General features: G+C 36.8%; 1 protein-coding gene across 1 annotated transcript; it reads left to right on the forward strand.

Moving 5' to 3' along the window:
- The first annotated feature begins 719 nt into the window (after positions 1-719).
- On the forward strand, positions 720-6,722 carry LOC116166400 (piggyBac transposable element-derived protein 4-like). The gene is made up of 3 exons (XM_031481356.1): positions 720-1,006; positions 1,089-2,680; positions 6,519-6,722. The coding sequence occupies exons 1-3, from the start codon at positions 943-945 to the stop codon at positions 6,720-6,722; spliced, it is 1,860 nt and encodes a 619-aa protein (XP_031337216.1). The 5' UTR covers positions 720-942.
- The last annotated feature ends 14,676 nt before the right edge of the window (positions 6,723-21,398 follow it).

A 21,398-nucleotide genomic window follows, 5' to 3' on the forward strand; every position in this document is an offset into this window, starting at 1 on the left:
ATAAATATAGCACTAACGCCGTATGCGTTCGTTATTTCGATAAATAAAAGTTGAGTGTAAAGTTGGCCCCGCCTCGGTTTGTTTAATTTTTGTCATATGTAGCAGCAGTAGGGAATGCAATACCGGGATTGCGGGATCCAGAAATACCGGGATCCCGCAGCATTTTTGCGAGATTAATCCCGCACATAAATGGAGCGGGATCCCGCGGAATTTGCGGCACTGAAGAATTTGTCGACCAAGGGGACGCCTCTGTTTACTTTGTTAATGAAACTGACAACGGCGAATTATTTTTTAAATAATTGTCAAACTTTTTTCGTTTAACCTTCCTAATACCAGGTGGGGCGAATATTCGCCCCAGCATGCCTATTTACGTGGATATTTTTGTTTTTAGTCTACTTACGGGGTTGTCCTCATAGCACATTGTTCTTTACAATCTTAGGAAGCAACTAAACCAAACATGTCTAAATTATTTTTAAAAATAATGAGATTATTATAAAAAAAGCTGAGCGTACTGCATGTGGGGCGAGTAATCGCCCCACGTGGTATTTGGTGTCTGTGATTTGTAATATCATTATTGCCCACAATTATTTCGAAATTTAACGATTATTTAATTACTGATATGGAAATTACACATTCGGGTTGTATATGCAGTTTGGAATTTTGGCCTAATTAGTTTCTATTCATTCAAAGCATCATTAGCGGAAACAATACTAATCTTCTCATTACCTTCCTATTGTATCTACATATACATTTCCGAAAGAAAAGGTGGATTTATTTATAATGATATCTGAAATAATAATTGAAACAATTACCTAATGACCCGGTCATTATATCTCAATGTAAGGTGTATATAAATCATAATACTTCCTTTTCCAAGTTTTATTTGTGCCCTTGGTAGCAAAGTGAAAAGACCACAGAAAGTTTTGAAAGTGTATTTTGAAAATGGCGACAGTTTCGTCAAGAACAAGAAAAATTGTACAGTTGATAGCAGCTGCTCAGAATTCTGGTGAGTAAATTGAAGAAACTATTACTGAATGTGATTGCAAAGTTTGTAATTATTCAAACCTAGTGAATGTTATCAATTTTAGAGGAATATGATAACTGCGTGGACGACGACTTAGACGCGGAGCCTATTGATGATAGTTCAGAAGTGGAGGATAACATAGAAACCATCATAGAAGAAAGGGATGAGATCACCGGCGATTCCACTGATGATGAAGAAATGATGGATATTGACCTACAAGGAGAAGAGATATGGTTCGGTAAAGATGAAACGTTTTGGCTAAAGACACCTCTTGCAAGAAAACGAATTCGGTCAAAAAATGTAATCAGAAGTGCCGCCGGTGTTCACCGTAGCGTACCTCCATCCACAAGTATGATAGAGCTGTTCAAATTGTTTATTTCTGCAGATATTATGCGAGACCTGGTGACTTTTACAAATCAGCGAGGCCGTTTTGAGGTCGAAAACCGCATTAGGGCTGGGAAGACGATGGTTTACAAAGACGTTGACGAAATTGAAATTTACGCATATATTGGATTGCTGATATGCGCTGGTGCGTTGAAGAGTAATCGAGAACCTGTGGGAATGCTATGGCAAGATGACCATTGTTTCAAGAGACCGATATATTCTGCAACAATGCCACGGACCAGATTTTCACAAATAACCAGCTGGATGCGGTTTGATGATAAAGATACGCGGGAACAACGTAGGCAATACGACAAACTGGCACCTATTCGAAACGTGCTTGAAATGTTTGTAAATAACTGTCAAAAATACTATAACCCGGGTTCTCATCTTACAATTGATGAACAATTAGTGCCGTTTCGTGGCCGATGCCCCTTTAGAGTATACATGAAAAGTAAACCAGCAAAATATGGAATTAAAATCTGGTGTCTTGCAGATGTTGATACTGCTTATTGCAAGAACTTACAAGTGTATTTGGGGAAACAAGGAAATACTCCGGAACGCGACCAAGGAAGAAGAGTAGTTTTAGATTTGGTATCCGTTCTAAGTCCTGGTCACGGTATTACGACGGATAACTTTTTTACTTCATTGGAATTAGTCGAAGATCTCCTCGACAAAAAAATGACACTATGCGGAACGCTACGAAAGAATAAAACGTGCATTCCTCCTGAGTTTATGCCTACCCGAAAACGTGAAATTTATTCCTCAATTTTTGGATTCCAGCCGGAGATCACAATGGTGTCTTACGTCCCAAAAGTAAACCAAAGTGTTATACTATTATCTTCTGAACATCGAGATTCTGCAATTTCCGAAGGTAGTAAAAGAAAACCAGAGATAATAACACATTACAATGCTACAAAGGGTGCCGTAGATACACTGGATAAGATGATTGCCGAATACACCTGCAATAGACAATCCAAAAGGTGGCCAGCTACGTTATTTATGAACATCATTGACATTGCAGCAGTAAATGCCTTCGTGATGTGGGTTCATCTCAACCCTGAATGGGAACGCCAATATTTGGATAAAAGAAGGATGTTTTTGTTAGAATTGGGCAAACGGCTTGTACAGCCTCACTTACAAAGAAGAATAAGCGATCCAACAATCAAATCTCGTCTAACCATCAACACACGGCAAAATATCAAGAATATATTGGAAGAACTGGGAGATCACCACAATGTACAAGAACCCGAAGAAGACGCAAATCCACCAAAAGTAAAAAGCAAAGGAAGGTGCCATATTTGCCCAAGGAAGAAAGATTGCAAATATCAATCACTATGTCACAAATGTAATAATATTGTGTGTCCATCGCACAGCAATACTATAAAAATATGTAATAAATGTAAATGATTTTTTTAAATTAGAAAAATTTCAATAAAATTATATTTTTTAAATGTTTACATTATTTCTAGTAATAGTTATTACTAAAAACGTTTTCAAAATTATTATATCTCACATTATTCCCTCTTTTATATCATTTTAACATTAATTTTGTATTAAATCTGCAAAAACAACACTGGGGCGACAATTCGCCCCACCTGGTACTAGGTGTTTTAAAATTGACCTGGTATTAGGAAGGTTAAAAATGTACTATGATTTTTGAGGCACTTTAAAAGACTTTTTGTGCTTTACAGGTAAGGTTTTTTTGAGTTCTAAGTTAGGCCGAAGGTACTTTTTTGTTAAATATTGTGATAATTAGCGATTTATTTTAATACAGAAGTTAACCGCACAGAATTGCTTATTTGCCACGAGATCCCGCAAATTTCGGGATCCCGCGGGATTAACATCTAACAATCCCGCAAATACCGAGATTGAGATTTTGCTGCGGGATTGCATTCCCTACTAGAAACCAATTTCGAAAGAAAATTCAAAGGGCTGTAACTTTTGAACTACTAGCCCAATCTTGGAACTGTTTGAAATTATGGATTCTACAAGCCACATTCTAAAAGAAAAATTTTTTTCCGGGTCGATCTGAGACAATTTTTTTTGAGGGCCTCAAAAAAAGGCAGTGTATAACCTTCCTTCTTTACCAAAAATCGACTGCACCAAAATTTCTCGGGAAAACACTTTTTCTTATTAATTTTGGTGCGTAGAATCCAAAACAATTCGTACTTTTTCGATTGGACTTGTCAATCAAAAGATATACACTAGAAACCAATTCCGAAAAAAATTCAAAGGGCTGTAACTTTTGAACTAGTAGCCCAATCTTGGAACTGTTTGAAATTATGGATTCTACAGGCCACATTCTATAAGAAAATTTTTTTTGCGGGTCGATCTGAGACAATTTTTTTTCGGGGCTCAAAAAAAGGCAGTGTATAACCTTCCTTTTTTACCAAAAATCGACTACACCAAAATTTCTCGGGGAAACACTTTTTCTTATTAATTTTGGTGCGTAGAATCCAAAACAATTCGTACTTTTTCGATCAGACTTCTCAGTCAAAAGTTATAGACTAGAACCTAGGGAATGCAATACCGGGATTGCGGGATCCCGAAATACCGGGATCCCGCAGCATTTTTGCGAGATTAATCCCGCACATAAATGGAGCGGGATCCCGCGGGATTTGCGGAACTGAGGAATTTGTCGACCAAGGGGACGACTCTGTTTACTTTGTTAATGAAACTGATAACGGCGAATTATTTTTTAAATAATTGTTAAACTTTTTTCGTTAAAAATGTACTACCTATGATTTTTGAGGCACTTTAGAAGACTTTTTGTGCTTTACAGGTGAGGTTTTTTTGAGTTCTAAGTTAGGCCGAAGGTACTTTTTTGTTAAATATTGTGATAATTAGCGATTTATTTTAATATAGAAGTTAGCCGCACAGAATTGCTTATTTGCCAATTTATTTAAAGTTTTGCGAGATCCCGCAAATACCGGGATCCCGCGGAATTAACATCTAACAATCCCGCAAATACCGAGATTGAGATTTTGCTGCGGGATTGCATTCCCTAAGCAACACTAACGATAAGCTTCGAGCACTAAAAAGCACTAACGTAGCACTAACTGGCGACATTTTTGTCAAATTATTTCATGTGATGGAGCCAACTTCAAATGGGTAATAGCGACCCTGTATAATAAGGCATCCCAGGCAGGTACTTAATAATGTTACAAGACAAGACGATAAACGCGAGGAGGATCCGATCACAGGGTCCAGAAAAATACGCCCGGTGGACAAGTCGCTAGTTGGATCCTACAGTTTGGAATGAAAGAGAATCATCTAACCAACTGAAAGTATGTAAAACAATGTAAGGGAAACAAGCATTAAATAAGGGTACAATACGAAGGTAATTGGTGAAAAGGATTAAACACCCTTACCGATAACTACCTATGCCAAGGCAAACAGAGCAGATTTGACAGAGCATTTCCATAGTAATAGCAAACTCACCTAATAATCAAAAGCATTGGGGGAATATTTGGGACAAAGTTTAGGTGGTTGTTATCACACTTGTACTTTAGAAATATTTGTGAAAGAAATTGATTTGAAACCGTCCCTTATATGAATATTTTGTAGAGAGTTTGTATTTATTAACTACCTCGGAATTGAAGTCATAAATTATGCATCGTACTTTGACCCACTTAATAAACATCGAAAATATTAAACTCGATGAAATGAAATTCTCTGTATACCGCGCACCACTGCACAACCAAATACCAAATTCCATTATGCAACGCCGTCAAAGTGTACAATATTCTTATCCATCTAACATCAAGAATGTATCGTAAATTTGAAACTCTAAATAACGAGGGGCTGACGCAAAATAAATAAAAAATATTTTGATATTATGCCTTTGCAAAACAACGCGAAATATCATTGTATTTCATTGAAACGTGGTTAATAATCTCCGGAAAATTTCTAATTTTAATTATAAACGAATGCAGGATTGTTTTCCAACGGCGCGAGATCCACCCTTGAGCACAGGCAGGAGTCAGATTGGCTCCGCGTTGATTAATCGCAAATTGCATTTCCTCCTACGTGTATTTTTCAGTTGAATAAAATTAATGTTGAAATTTAAGATGTGATTGGAATTGTACTGCACTGTACTTTGCATTTTAAAATTAACTGAATGGAATGGAAATTAACAATGACGTCAATGTCTAAAGCAAACGAATATTGGTGCATAGCTTACAGATTCGTATGGTAGGGGTAAGGGATAGTTCCATCTCACTTTACCTATGCGACTTCATAACGTCTACTAAGAAAAAAAATGTTGGGACCTCGTCATGATGAGGAAGGTTTGCAGTTAGCGACGAAGTTCATTCATCCCTTATTTCGATTATTACTCGTAAAAAACCATCCATTTTAACAGGGTCCGTGAAGTGAGCTGGACATGAAAAGCACAAACAACGGATTTAGATTTATTCGTTTGTGCTTATTTTAACAACTGGGAGTTATTGGTTACAACATAAAATGCAGTTTTCAGCATTAGCACTATAGTTGTTTTTTGGACATCAAAATCAAAAAAATCTCGATTTTTTTTCAAAAATCAAAGAAACGGATTTATTTACCTTGCTAAGCTAATACCTTATTTTTGTTAATTTATTTATAATTATCATGTTCAATCTCAGTATGACGTCAAGTATATTTGGGGTAGACAGACCGTCACTTCTGCCGAATTGAAGACTGGAAACTTTACCCCTCAAATGAGTAAAAGCATCGCTATTCCTAATCAGTCTTTCGTTTATATACTCGTACAATCAATTTCTTTCCGTATTTAAACAATTGTGACCTACTTGTAAAAACATTTCATAATAATTAATGTGCATTAATTCACTGACCTAGTGATAATTCCTTGCAATACTTGAGATCAAAATTGAAGAGGCAGAAATTTCCTACAAGAAATGTGCTTATCATATTTTTGCTAAAGTGAGCCGTTTAGGCTCAAGAGCTGATTGAATGACGAACATAATATTCTGTTAATTTCTATAAACTGCCCCTATCTCCATATACCTATGGGTATAAATTTATCTTTGTGAAAATATCAGTCAAGTGACACTGGACCAATTCGATGAAGAAGACCCCCATTCGCTGCTTGATGATTCTTTATCGACTGCAGTCTGCAGAAGGAGAGTCCGAAGAGTTGAAGGAAATCGACATCGATTCTGAAGCTGAGGTAACCATTTTCCCCGTTGAAGATATGGAAATAAGATCCGTCTGGCCTTTGCCAAAAATAATTTTAGCACCCAAGTGGATTAGGCCTACAGGGGAAACCACGTTAAAAAAATGCGCCGTGTACTTTACCTCTTTGGTGGTTAATTGATCATAAATTATTAACATCTATTAATTAATGAATTAATCGATAAATTGAATAAAAGATATGCCATTATTCCGCGATAAATATTTACTAGGAACATATTTTATAGGAAACTTCCTTCTCTTTCATTTTGCGCTCTACATACTTTTTCGAAAAACGCAGTTTTGGAGATATTTGCAAAAAACCGTTTTCGGGCGCCATCTTGGCAAGATGGCGGCGCCGACGGCATGTCTCGGATTGTGCATTTTGTGAATTTTAGTTCTAGATCCCAAAACCTATAAACCTACAAGGTTTCAACACTTCCGGACTTATTTCCAGGTAAAAATCCCCAATGACTGGCCTACAGTGCAACTTTGGACAAGTGGAACACCCTCTATTTTAGAATTTTTTTATTAATTGCACACAAAGTTGTTTATTGCGGAAGTTTAAGTTTATGCCGTCATTTATCTACATTTCCTTTTTGTTACCAAAAATATCGGAATTGGGTGAATTCCCGCGCCGGCCCCTGTGGCGCAGGTGAAGCTCGACTGCGGTACTAAGGGTCCTTGGTTCGAATCCGGGTTCGTGCTTGGATATTTGTAAGTGTATAGTGCGTTGGCTTGGTAGAGCAGCCCTTGGCTTAAACTCGCCTACTGAAAAATAACCAATAAATAAATATATTAATAATTTTTTTCGCGAATATTTCGTATTGTACCTCCGCTTCCACAATGTAATCTATTAATGACGCACCGGAAAGCGATACCGAAACCGAATTAGTTCCTGCAAGTTCCGCTTAGCAATCAACACTCCACTCCACTCCTACCTAACGTATGACCCAAATCGATAAATGAAATCCTCTCAACCTACCTACTCCATACCTTACCCAAACTTACAGCTATACCGGGTGGTACACGGTAAGTAGGAACATAGGGATTTAACATGGGAAATTAGTTTTATCATTGAATAATAGTGTTTTTATTCAATGGTTTTATGCAATATCCTGCCCTCCTGTACATTTTACAGAAAAAACTGTAGAGTTTAAAGTTGTTCAGAATTAAAAGGTACATACAAAACTGTTTTTATGTTTTTTATTGAGCTTTTGGTATACCCGCAAATTTAAAAATAAATTTCAACATTTCTGTTATTTAGTAGCAATAGCCATGACTTTTGTTGTTTTATGAAAACCAAATTGTAAAACCAAACTTCTACTAAATGAGTTCACACGTAATAATTTGTTTATTGAATACAGTGCGGTCAAGTTGCACAAATCGATACCTTTAAGAACTTTTTTGCTACTACTTTCATAAAATACTTTTTACGTGATCTCTTAAAGAGAACAAATCAAGTAAAGTTACAGTACCTTACGTAGAGCGTTCTCTGGAAACCATGGTTTTCCTACAGTATCTTCTCATAGAGATGGTACCTTCGAAGTGGATGATGGATCACGGAACCTGGACTGACAATGATGTTCTCAGAATTCTTTTGGAGATAGGGGCTCCTGGTGTAATTTATCGGGGATTGAATAGTCTATGTTTACTGTCTTCCGTAGCTTTGGTTTTCACAATACGAAATGTTACTAACTGATTTCAAACTCAAACTGCAAGCGATTTAAATTAACTTTCCAACGGGAAACATTTTAAATTAGTCGCGACTGTCACTCTAAGTCTTTATTAATTTACCGGAACGTGCGCTTCCAATTTTTAGATAGTTCTAGAGGTGCAATTTAACACATGCTGGTTTTAATGAAATAAGTTTATTTCCCTTTAACTTTCACAACAATCCTACGACAGGTTTGGTTGGCCGCCAATGAATTGTCGAGCACGTTTTCTACCGGTTTTTAGTTTTATACGTACAATTTTTCTTGAGCGGTTTAGATGACATTAAGTAATTTGGTTAACGAAACGCCTTCTTGGCTTACATTATACCGCCCTGTAATTAATCTGTTATCTTCATTATCGACAGTGAACTTTGGGTAAAAAATAACGCTTAAACTGACCGAAAGAATTTATTCCTTACATGACTTTCTCGTGGTTCAAAACCGAATGCCCCCTCGCTATTCTTTCTAGAGTAATCCTTACCTTGGTTTATTAAATTTTAGCACCATAATTAGTGAACGCAACCATCTATAATCATCAAAGAGTCGGATTTGTTCAGTGCCACGAATCCTGTATACCAAAATCCACGACCGTTTGATATTGCCAATTAAGCGCTTCACACGAACTCGCATCTTATCATTCTCTATCATCCTCATTTAATTGTGGGCACGTAAAATCCATCAAAATTGTATTATCCCCTATTAACGCCTGTCCGACTGTAGCCCGTAACTTTGCCAGGTTATAGTTCACAATGGGACGGACCGGACCTACCGATTACTTTCATTTCTCCTAATTTACTATTAGATTCCTATTTAAGGGATGCAGATTTCAGCTGGTGTTATACTCTTTTCAGGTACTTTTCCATTCCTCAGGATAGTAAACACACTTATTTTCCTCCCTTTAATTTAATGAATTGCAACTGACGTTTAGATTACTCTTCCATATCTGATTTTTTTCTACGCTCTGAAACCTCCCCTTGATTCCCATAAGTATAAATAACGAATCGCAATTGTAATAAAATGACTATCTCTGTAACCATACGGCGGTCTTGGCAGCCAACTCCTTGCCAAATAGTTAAAAAATTGTCCATTTACTCCGTGTTATGGCAATAGATAGACACGACTTGCGGATATCGTTTAAAGCAGACAAAGATTGGCAAAACCGAACGCGAAACAGTGTTTAATTGTTAAAAATAATCTACTTTCGTAACAAATTTGTTGCGAACATAAAACTGCCGTAAAAAACCTTTACTGCGTTCAAATCTTGTGGGTCTTCCGGGTTTATTTACTGACAGAAGGAAACTGGCAATAGTAACGGCATCCCTACAGAATACTTTTAAATGTCTAATGTCAAAGGTTCTGAGACTAAAGTTCTTAACAGACTTCAAGGGAATAAAAGAATTACTTGCTTTGTTTTCTTTAGAGGTGAAAACTCTGCTTTTACCTTTGAATTTAACATAGAAGTTATAGGCATCGAAAGCGTTTCTTTGATTAAAAAACAATTTTCTCCTAAATAACGCAGCGGGGTGCACATTTTACAGCAGGCTTGATTCCTTTTTTTATACAAGCGTACCAGTTTTGTATCAATGTGCTTTTGCAGTGCTTCGTAACTTGTAAGGGAACAAATTTAACATGCTTCCATACTATTTAATTTTTATAAAACCAACGTAATTACCGAGCGATAGACAGCCTAGAAAGTTTTCCAGTATATCCTTCCAACCATTAAAGTTTAAAATTTAATTAGCGTCACAACTCTTTTCGCTCGAATTTCTTAATTATTATAAAATTGCCAGCACAAAAGTGTTGCGAACGTTGTCTAGTTTTTCATCGTGATAATAATGGAGTGCGGATTTCTATGGCTTTTGTAGATAAGCCAATTTCGATAAAATCCTCAAGGATCACAAAGATATGCTGCTAAACAGTTATATAAAGTCTGAGATGTGTATGAAATGGGCAAAATGTGGAAGTATGCGCTTTTCTCCTACCTGAGGTAATTTCTCAAGCGGAAAACCAATTTAATTTGTTACTAAAGGGGCAGGGTTATAAATAAAATTATTGTAGCCGTCTATAACGACCTACGTACCTTAATAATTCCCTAGAATTTTAGATTTTACCTTTTTGTCAAAGCTAATTTAGTTTCCTTTTGTACGACTCTTGTCGCAAACATTTCTGTAGTACATGGGCAAGGTAGTGTAGAAGCGAGGAGGGAGCTAATTACATTGTGGGGCAGCAAAAAAAAAGTATATTTTATTTATTTACGATGCAGAGTGATACAAATCCCAAAAGGTCCATAACTTGAAAACGGCTTATCTGGTTTTGGAATTCCTTCACCGAGGTGATTCTATAACTCAGGCGGGAAGCTGATTAGATTTTAGCGTCCGTTGCCAATACCTGCCACATTTGTGCAAGAAATCGAAATTTTTATTCTGTATTGAAGTTTCCCGTGAGATTCTTATACGTGGTTTATGTTTACATTCATTCGTAATTGGGAATAAAGACGCATCTTAGATTAAATATATCCTTTTTGGTTAGATAAATTGTTATTGTTATTCACCTTAGCAACTTATATTTTTAATCAATTTGGAAGTAAACCTCCCCTTTCTTCTGCTTAAAATGTAATTGGAATTTTTATTCTGTATGGTGTTTGGTTAAACAAATAAATAAACAAATAAAATTTGTAATTTGTTTATATACCCATCCCCAGGGCCGGATTTACCATGGGGTCATGCGGGCCCGGGCCCATTGCGGAAAATATTTAGGGAGGCAAAAAAACAGATTTGGGAAATAATTCTACAGTACTATCGTGGAAAAATAACATATCCTATTAAGAAATTGAAGTTGGAATGTTACGCACACTCTTACCAACTTAAAAGTACCTAATCATGAAATATGGAGTAACATAACCTCACATTTCGGCGAAATTATGTGAAATTTTGCAAAATTTGAGGCTTCTCCCGCAAATTTTTTTTGTTGAAACCGCTTCATTCTCCGAATTTTCTGAAACACGATTCAGGTGTTACATGTTTGTATATTGGATTTCATTGTTTAAACTGTAAAATAAACTTGAATACGTTATTTAAAATTAAAGTCTTTTATTATTTTGGAAAACACTTCTGAATTTCACATTGTAAATTTTACGGAATAACGTATACTATTATAAGTAAAATTATATATAGCCCCATGATCACCTCCTGTTGATGTAATTATGCGAAAATATTAATAAAAAACAAGTAAATCTCTAAAAATTACAGTTATGTGTTTGTAGTTCAAACAACAGACATGATATTATATTTTGTTTCAATAACACTATAAATCTCATAATTAATATAAAAAAATGTATTTACTGTTACCTAATTAAATCCATCTGAGCAAATTAGGAGGAAAAAAAATTGCGTATCAAATGTTTAAAATTTAGGCGTTCTAAATTACTTTCCAGGTAAATAGCGTTCTTGGTGGAAATTTAAAGAATACATTTGTTAACCGCGGTGCAGATGTGCGTCTTTATTTCATATATTTAAATACAATAGGACTTTGTTTTGTAATCAAATCAAGTCGCAGAAGGGCAAGTTTCTTCCGTTAGGGTTCGATTACAGGAAAAATAAGCTGATGAAAAATTACGCAGCTCTGAAGGCAATGCCGACGTCATCAAAAAGTCAGTAAGCGGAATTCTAATCTGGATAGTCAAAAAGACAGGCTAGTTTTTTTTACTCTTGGGGGTAAGTGAAAAAATATTGGGATCGTTGTGACCAGTGCCTGAATTAACAGTTGAAAAAGATTTGCGTTTATAAAGCCGTTCTTATTGCAAGTAATTTGAATTTATAATTACATTAATTAAAGTGTGGTTTATCTGTAACTTTTAAAATACAAGGATCTACCAGAAAAACAACTGCTTCAACAAAAAAAGACAGAGATTTCCATTTCCATTGTCTAAGTGTAGCGTTCAGAGTTCATTGTTACTGTAAGGAGGATGGTGTACGAAACCCATGTCAAATGGAAACTCAAGGATCGTGGCCTATAAGGAACCAGTTATTGTCATTCATGTAAAGATTAAAGGTTAGATCTTTGAGAATAAATCATTGCAAATTTAACTCCATTGTCTGAAGTGTTTCCTAGAACTTCAGCAAGTGATAATCCCAGCCCGTTGTTCTGCCTTTGGGTGATAAAGGGCATGACGGTCCAAGAGAATATGATGATCTCTTACGGGTGTCTGACAGGTGGGGCAGAATCACCTGCTCTTTTCGTGTCAAATTGATGGTAGACAACCCCCGAACAGATTCATGCACATTTTGATGTTCTTTAGGTACATGCAATTTATCGTTTTACAAATTGCTTTCTCTAAATACACAAAGGCAAATATGTATTTATGAAAAGGTTACAACATTAAAATATTACAAATAAAATTGTTTAAAAAAAAATTTGCAAAAAAAATATAAAAAATTTCATTAAATGCTGTCTGTTGCGGTAAAGTGCCTAAAATACAAGCCGCATTTCCCTGCTGAACAGCTAAACTTAATCTTTGTTTTAAAAATTCAAAACAACGTTTCTCTAAATTGAACCATAGGTGTGTTTGATGTGTTTTTGTACAATCATGTGCAAACTACGCCCCGCGGACGTTTTACTTGATTTCGGCACCTGCAATAACGATGGGACATACTGTATGTGCTTTGTATTTCGATTATTTTTAACGTTAAAAGTTGGTTTTAAATTGGGCTTAAGCGCAATTCCCATCATGTAATTCGAATTTTAGCTCAATTTTGTTTTGTATCAGAATTATTAGTTGTTAATTTTGGTTAAATAATCACTTTGTATTTTATTTACTTGTTCAATTCTATTATGTATTAAAAGACCGGATTTAAACATCTGAAAACCATTGGGTGGGATTTGTAAAAATTTAGTCTTAGATAAGAAGTTTTGTTATTGCGGCGTAAGCTAATTAGTTTCAAGATAAGAAAACACAAGGGCGATTTATGGTTCAACGATGCATTAATTTGCTATAGACGTGGTTTCTTTTGTGTTAGACGTTAATCGTTGGTTAACGTTTTTTTGGTATGGTAAACGCTGAAACGCTACCGTATTTGCCTACTCAATTAGAGATTTATTTAATACGTCGTTTAAAGTAAGTGTTTATTGAAGAAGTGGTTTAGTCGAAGTGTTTTGTTCTTTCGAACGAAATAGGAAGCCTTTCTACAAGGTCTTCATAAGCACCCATTATCAGGAATTTTTTTCAACATCAATCATGTCTTGCATGCGTCGTCTATATCGAAATTCGAGTGCTATAATTGAAGTTTAGAAGCAATACATCCTGGTGTTTTGTGTTAGTGCGTCTGCTTGTTGAAAATCGCAGGTTCAGCCGGATATTTTGGATTACTAACACTTTAAGGTAATTTCTTTTAATTAATTTGTTCTATTGATCGTTTGTTTCGTAGTATTTGTTTTTATTTGACCCTGAGTGCCTGTTTTTCTTTCAGCTTATTTGATTCTCAAATAAATTTGTTTCATCTGTAAATGATTAGTTGTGTGTTTAATCGAGTTATAACCTAGAGAAGAGTTTTCATGTTGAATTTGTCTATTTTATACCCAGAATTACATCAGGTGTTAATTACCAAATTGTTAATTACTTCTTTGGAATTGTTAAGGCTACTTAAGTTCTTAAATTAATCAAATTTACGTCAATATTAATATTTTCCTCGTGGCGGAGGCTGGACCTGAGCTAGAAAATCTATAATTAATTCTTTTAAAGGTCTTGTTAGTACCTGTATCCTGTACCTAATTGGGCTCGCTGGACAGGTACTTGTGCGTGGTTATAGTGAGCGTTTGCCATTATGGCACTTGTATCTGTTTTTATTTGTTTGTTTAACTGCATTTGACTAGTTGTGGAATTTCAGATGTTTGGTTTTGTGTCTCTCTTGTGAATGTTGTTGCCGTATCTTGTATCTGTGTATTATGCCAGAACGCTACACGTCTATCATTTTGACATGAAAGTTAGATGGCGCTGCTTGCAATTTATTCCCCAGTTAGGGTAAGCAGTTATGACAGACCCGGAATAGGACAGGTAACACCACCACAACCATAAGGAGAATAATTACGCGATTCCAAAAATTCCGAAATAATGGACAGTGACTTAAGAGTCACTGAGTAACTAATATTACCATGTCAAGTGCCTTACTTTCATCATAACATGCGGAAGTCTTGATTACATTACCAACTCAAACCAAATGCTGAACAACAGCCCTTAGGGTTAGTAAAATAGCATTCAATAAAATGGAGCTTATTGCACCGTTGCGAAATGCACCGATGCGACGCGCCTTGTAAACAGAAGTAAAGGAATACTAATGTTACGATTTAACTTTACAATATAATTCCTTCTTTCTATTTTGAAACACTTATTTCTTAATCAAATAATTACTCTGCATAAACCGTAAATATTAGCTTACTCGAAGCATTTGTATAACCCGGTAATTCATTTACGGTTCCGAGTTTTTATAAGTAATGGATATCATGGATTTGTACAATAAATTTGTATGTGATTAATGTTACAGATAAGCACCGGTTCGGCTGTAAGCGCTTATTGCAACAGTAGGCGTCAATTATTTTGTTTGATTTACTTACCAGACACCCTACTGCTTTTACTTTTAAGCAGTTATTTACGAGGTTGACAACTCGATATATAAAATTTGTTAGGATTAAAGAAAGATTTTTTGGTTAAGATTCATTGTTTTGGTTTGTTGGAGATAATTTAGTTTGCTTCAAACTTGAGCCGACTCAATCTGACTGTGTTAATCTAAGAAATGTCCATCTCGACCCTCTCATAACGCAATGTGTATTCACGTTGCTCAAAAACGGATAAGTGAAATTCTGAATTCACGTCACATAAATTTCATTACTGTTGCATTTGCATGTTCAGAACCAACTTTCCCACTTCTGGAGCATTCTCTCTGAAATTTCAACGGTGCCCCTTTTAATAAAAGCAGAGACCACTATATTAATAAAAGATTCATGTATATCTAACAGAGCACAGCGCTCTATGATTAAAGAACAAATTTCAACCCCTCGCCCGCCCTTACGTATCGTGTCTTCGTAATGATAAATCACATCGCGAATATACTAAAAACTTCTTGTGATTCTTGATGGGAATGTCATGCCAAAACCAATGTAGGGACATGTCAGGAATATAAGATGAATTACACGGATTTACTCCACCATTCAAAACAGCATCAACATTCCTGCGTTTATTTTTGAACCCTTTTAAATGACTAGTCAGCGTGCGTCCCATTTCTTTGCAATCCTACGCGATTCTTTGAATGAGTCGTTATGTTAAATTGAAAACTAAAAAAACAGATTATCAACCCTGTCGTCACCTTCCTTAGAAAATATATGTACCTTGACTGCATGTCCGACTTTATTCTCGTCGCACAATGCGAACTTTCAAGCTGGATAACTACATTAGAGGCATGTCAAGTTTTATTTGACCGGCCTGTCAACGGTCCTCTACGTTTGTCTACTGTTTGTTTAAAGCAGCGAAGCAAATAGTAAGTTCACTAAATACAGGGTGACGCATGTATTTTATCTTGGTCTTTCCTACGACTACCACCTAATCGTTCTAAGCATGACATTATCTATTATTTTAAAACTCCAAATTAATAATAATAATTGGACCAAACTGTAAACCAACCTGTAACGGGAGCTCGCTAGGTCAAATTTTATAAATCTGTAAAATTGTATGTCCCGCTTCATACGAATAGTGACTGTAAGTAGAATTAATGATAACAACATACTATGGGCGTTTAAAAATGCATGAGCTCTGCGCTAATCCAAGCTAGTCGCAAGAATTGCGTCGGGTCCGGATCGGTTTTTCTGGTGGGCAACACATTAAATAAAAACAGAAGTTCGTGTTTGGTTGAAATGCGCCGCAAGAGATATGCAAGCCGTGGGGGTGGAGACGATCCGTCCCATTACATTGGACTGTATCCGTTTTTCTACTCGGTAGCACTAAAAGCGAAGTTACAGGAAAAAGGGGGGAAACGAGTACCGATCGTATGAGAGTGCAGGTCGGCCGCGCAAAAAAATTCGTGGGATGGCAGCGGCGAATTAAATTCGTCGATCGTTCCCCTCCCTTTTCAAGAACCTATTTGTGTTTCCTACAACAGCATCTTCCCTCCTTTCCACATCCTATTTACTAGATTCCCCGTCATGTCCATGACCTTATCACTGGCGAAAATTTAATTTCCTATTTCGTTTCTCCCTGCCGCTTTCTCTCTCTTCCGTGCTTCTAATTGCTGCTAGATCTCCTCTCTTGTAATCTCATTTCTTTCAATCTGCTCTTTTCGGGCCTCTTCCATAGCCTCTTTCTCCTGCTTTCCGTGTAGTGCCTTGATAAAATGTTTTTTTCCATTTCCTCCCACTTGTTTTTCTTTACATTTTCCTTTGTACTTTTCTGTTCTCTCACCTCTTTCTTCTCTATTTCTCCTCTTATTTCCTTCCTCCATCTGTACACTTTCTGTCCCGCTACTCCTTTCTTTTTCTCTCGCCTTCAATTATTTACTTTCACGTCATTGCTTTTTTAATACTCCCAATACTATTCCACTCCTCTTCTATTTTGCATCTTTTCCTTTCTTGACCTTCTTATCTTCATATTTAGGCTCATTTCTATCGGTTGGTGACTCGATTCTATCCTTGTTCCTTTCTTCAATTCTTTTATTTCTTCCGGTATTATTTTTTGATGTAGTAAAGTATAATCAATTACCGATCTCCCTCTTCCTCCCATGTATGTGAATGGACCGTCTCTATCTCCCTCCATATTTCCGTTTAGAATTCGTCATCCTCTTTTTCTGATAATTCCAATAACACTTGCCCCTCTTTATGACCCTCCTTATCTTTTGATTTTATTTCTTGTGTTCCCATTTATACCCATTCTCCTTTATTCCCTGTTATGGCAATAAAATCTCTCCCTATTGTTAGCCCCTCCTCCCCCCTTTCCTACCATATTTACATTCTTTCTGTTATAAATAGTTATCACTCTTATTTTCTTCCCTTCCACTTCCACTTGTCTTTCCTGTACTCCTTCCGTTTATTTCTTCCTTCAATTTCTTTATCCCTTTTTACTCGTATTAGATATCTTCTTTCGCTTTTCTCTTTCTACTATCGCCCTCTGCGAATTGGTTCTTCCAAATGTATTCTTTCCCTATGTTTTTACTAAGTACTTTTTCTTCTTTAGTCTATCTGTCTTAGTTTCCTATATCTCCATCTTGATTTTTTGCCTTTTCTTCTTTCTCTTTCGGCCACCTCCCTAATTTCTCTCTGTTTCTTCGTCACAGGTTATCCACTTCCGTTTCCCAGTTTAGTTCCCCTACTATTACCTGTATGCCTTCTTAATAAGTTAATTGAGAAACAAGACTGCGAAACACAGGTTGACTACCGGAAAAATGCGTACTTGAATTTAATTGTAACGTACTGTTACGTACGCTAAGTCAAATGCACCGCGGCCGCCCCATTAAATCGGCGCGCCAGACCGTCACAATTTTTCATCTTCGGTAAGGGCTGACCAAATGCGAGCTCTTATTTACATCGCATTTCCTTATCTATATCTTTGCACAGGTGACATCGTTTATCTAAATCAATGAAATTTTACTTTGATAAAGTACCCTTATCAAACATCTGCCAAATAATTCTCAAATCTTAACTTCTAATCAACTACATTATTAAACAAAATTATAGCAAAAGTAATTGTTTGTCCCTGTGTCGTCAATTTGAAAATCAATTTCCGATATTTTTCCACATTTAGAAGGCTACCTTATTATAAGTGACATGAAATCAAAATGCACTGTTTTAGTATGATCGCGAAACGGTAATACGACGACAATTACATTAAGGTGAATGACGCCATAAGAATCAAGGTTGTTGCTTTTCCAATAAGATCAAAAAGAGATGATTGGGCATTTCTTGGCACTCGTTTGTAAGACACTTTTCAATTTGAAAATGTAGTAAAGAGAATAAGCCAACGCTCAAAAACAGCATTTCACTATTTCAAACAGCAGCTACATTTTAGAATGTATTGAGAAGACAGCTCACAAATCAAGTTAGCGATTGTTGAAAAAGCAGCAATTTTACAGTTCGAACAAAAGCAACTACCGACAGTAAACCAGTCAATTAGCTAATGCATGAAGGAAATTTCAATTTCGATGTCACCTTTGTTCAGAGCTGCGGTGGTGTCGTTTTGTACCTTGTTTTGGCCCACTGCGCTCCGTAATTAATTCTCGTCATTTAATGTCGCCCATCTGTTTTTTTTTTGTTTTTCATATTCCATTTCCGACACTAAATTAACTGCAGTGCTTTGATCTACTTTAAAAAGGAGTTGTACACAACCGAGTTGAATGTCCATCGTCTAAAATACATTCAACAGAAGACAGTAGATTATTAAATTAATAAAATAAAAATCCTACTATTTAAAGATTTTCTGGGAAGTATAGTCAAAGCTAGGGCATTATGTACAATAGTAGTGCAGTGCATACGAATTTTCCTAATTAATTTTTTTTCGAAGGCTTGTTGTGAAGTATTGAGCTTTCGGGTGTGGAACGTTTAGGCATAGGCAATCTGGAAGGTGTAACCACTTTTTACTTCTGTAGAGCTTTGTTTTCTTAGTAGCTTTCGGATGTCTGGAGACGAGATGTCTCAGTAACATGAGTCAAAGTGATATCTTTATCGCCTGCAAACTACTGCACAAGCATCAGCATCGTATGATTTGCTAGGTTAACATGTTTCAGAAATACGTGGATCACCCTCGCATTTGATTCATGGGGCGGGATCCAAGCAGCGCATTAACCATTAAATATGTCCGTATGCGTTAACAATTCGCCACGTTGTGGGCGTTCATTAATTAAATAAGAAATGAAGGGAGTTCATTCGGGGGAATTTGCAAAGGACTCGCTAAGGGAACCCGTGTACTTTTTCTACCGACTGCAAGCCCCTATTCTTATATAAATAATGGGTATAAACCCATTGCCAGGCTTAAAAACCGAAACGGCCCCAACGCAAAGTTGACGACCCGTTTTTCCCGTCGCGTAACCCACGCTTCCCAACCGCCATAATATGAAATTTTACTCTGTCGTGTCAATAATCAAAGAAACTAACAAAGGCAATGCTACCCTATAGTTTTTGCATAAAAAGGCATTTAGTATCCAAACTTAACTTGAAAAAAACCTTCCCTAACCCATACTAAATAGAATTAAACTCGTGACTACACTACTCTAGTTATTAACGAGGCGTACGTTCTATGCAGGAGGAAAATGGCATACAATGTCGTGGAAAGGGTCCACTTCTGAAACTGGAATGAAAAGGGGACTCCACCTCCCGTAGGCACCCAGGAAAGAAGTGCTGGACATGATTCGGAGACAGAAACCAACCTATTGTTGCACTGATTACTGTGTAACGGCGCGGTCTGAGCATGGGACTCTAAAACATGGTAAATTATCTTTGCACCACTTTGTACATACTAAGTATGTACTTTTCCGTACGTTATATGTACGGGAGCAAAAGTACGTACATTATACAAAAACTTATTCACCAGCCCAATCTTAAAATTGTCACAAATCTGCAAAAAAGTCAAAATTGGTATAATTTCCATCCTAAATCAGAGCCGGGGTTGTGACTGACCGGCCGTTGTTTCGTCGCCTTCTACGACACGCAGACCTTTAAAGATTAAAATTTTGAGAGTTGACACTGAGGTGATTTTGACCTAATGATACGGGGCGGAGTACTCATAAGTCAAGGAGATAGAGATAGGGATGCAGACGACCCCAATAACTTCATTGGTTTAGGACGCGGTCTTCCTGACCTAATGAAGTGGAAGTGAGCCAAGCGGCAACCTAGGAGCAAATAGGTACCAACATAGAAATAGGAACCAAGGTACAAGAAAGAGAGAGAAGACCCTCGATCGCCTCAGTCCTACTTTAGCCGACGGAGAAGAAAAAACTGAGACTCCAAAAGAGATAGGGGAACTCGGAGAAAAGATAGACGTGATAATAGCATATAGAAAAAGAAACCCGTCTTGGATCCGAAGTCTACGCCAAAGTGAAGGTGCAGGTACGCCGCGAGAGCGAGGAGGGCCTGGTGGAACTAGAAGTACTGCAGAAGAAGGAGGGACACTGGAAGCTAGAAAAGACGTAATGGCTAGCGGGCCTGAAGGTGGCAGAAAATATGAAAAAGGCATAGAGCTCCTCGAGATAGTAGAGAGAAAATGGCTCCAGTCCATCTTAAGCAAGATTAAATAGCTTTCTACGTAGGGGACGATGTTAGAATAGAAGGTCGAATGGATAGATAGCGGGGAGAGTAGCGGATCTTAAATCATTGGAAAGTACGGAAACGAGGGGTAAGAGAGAGTATGTTTAATTGTTTATTAAATTAAAAAAAAGCATGAGCATTATCGATCTCACGAGTAATCTAACTCAAAATAGACTAGAGCCTGCATATCTACACTATAACAGAAAGCTTTTAGTAAAAATTTTAAGTCTCTAAGAATTGTAATTGTTGAGATCTCAGCCGCACAGCCAGCCAGCCAGCCATAACGAATATAATAGCGTATTTTTTGCAAAAATGCGCTAATAATTAAGTTGTTATACTGGTAGCGGTATCTAACGGTAAAATTATAGCACGTCCGAAAACCATATCGAAATTAGTTTCTTAAATTATCGATCTCACAAGTAATCTAACTCAAAATAGCACATCTACGATCTACACTACCTATAGCAGAAACCTTTTAGTGAAAATTTGAAGTCTCTAGCTATCGTAATTGCTGAGAAATGGCCAGTCAGCCAGGCATAACGAATATAATAGAGTATCTTTTTCCAAAAATGCGCTAAAAACTAGAATACTTAGTAAATGAATCAAAAAAGAGTATTATGACCGGTAATATGGCTGGGGGAGAGGGAAAGGTGGAAGAGATTGAGGATGGGGAGACGGAAAATACTCATAGCAAGGAGCGACGAGAAAGATAAAGATTTGCTGCAAAAAGTGGCAATATACCTGTTGGGAGACTGGGAAGTGGAGGTGGAGTTAACAGAGTCCGCAGGAGAAAAGGACAGCAAGAAGACATCCTAGGCAAGTAACATACAAAA

This window comes from Photinus pyralis, unplaced genomic scaffold, assembly GCF_008802855.1.
Source record: "Photinus pyralis isolate 1611_PpyrPB1 unplaced genomic scaffold, Ppyr1.3 Ppyr1.4_LG3b, whole genome shotgun sequence".
NCBI lineage: Eukaryota > Metazoa > Arthropoda > Insecta > Coleoptera > Lampyridae > Photinus > Photinus pyralis.

What these genes read in the sequence shown, in the direction of transcription:
- LOC116166400 (XM_031481356.1), top strand. Translation starts at nt 943, where the DNA reads ATGGCGACAGTTTCGTCAAGAACAAGAAAAATTGTACAGTTGATAGCA. An exon ending in AGCAGCTGCTCAGAATTCTG is followed by an intron (nt 1,007 to 1,088) that starts GTGAGTAAATTG and finishes TATCAATTTTAG; the next exon opens with AGGAATATGATAACTGCGTG. An exon ending in AAGACGCAAATCCACCAAAA is followed by an intron (nt 2,681 to 6,518) that starts GTAAAAAGCAAA and finishes TATCGACTGCAG; the next exon opens with TCTGCAGAAGGAGAGTCCGA.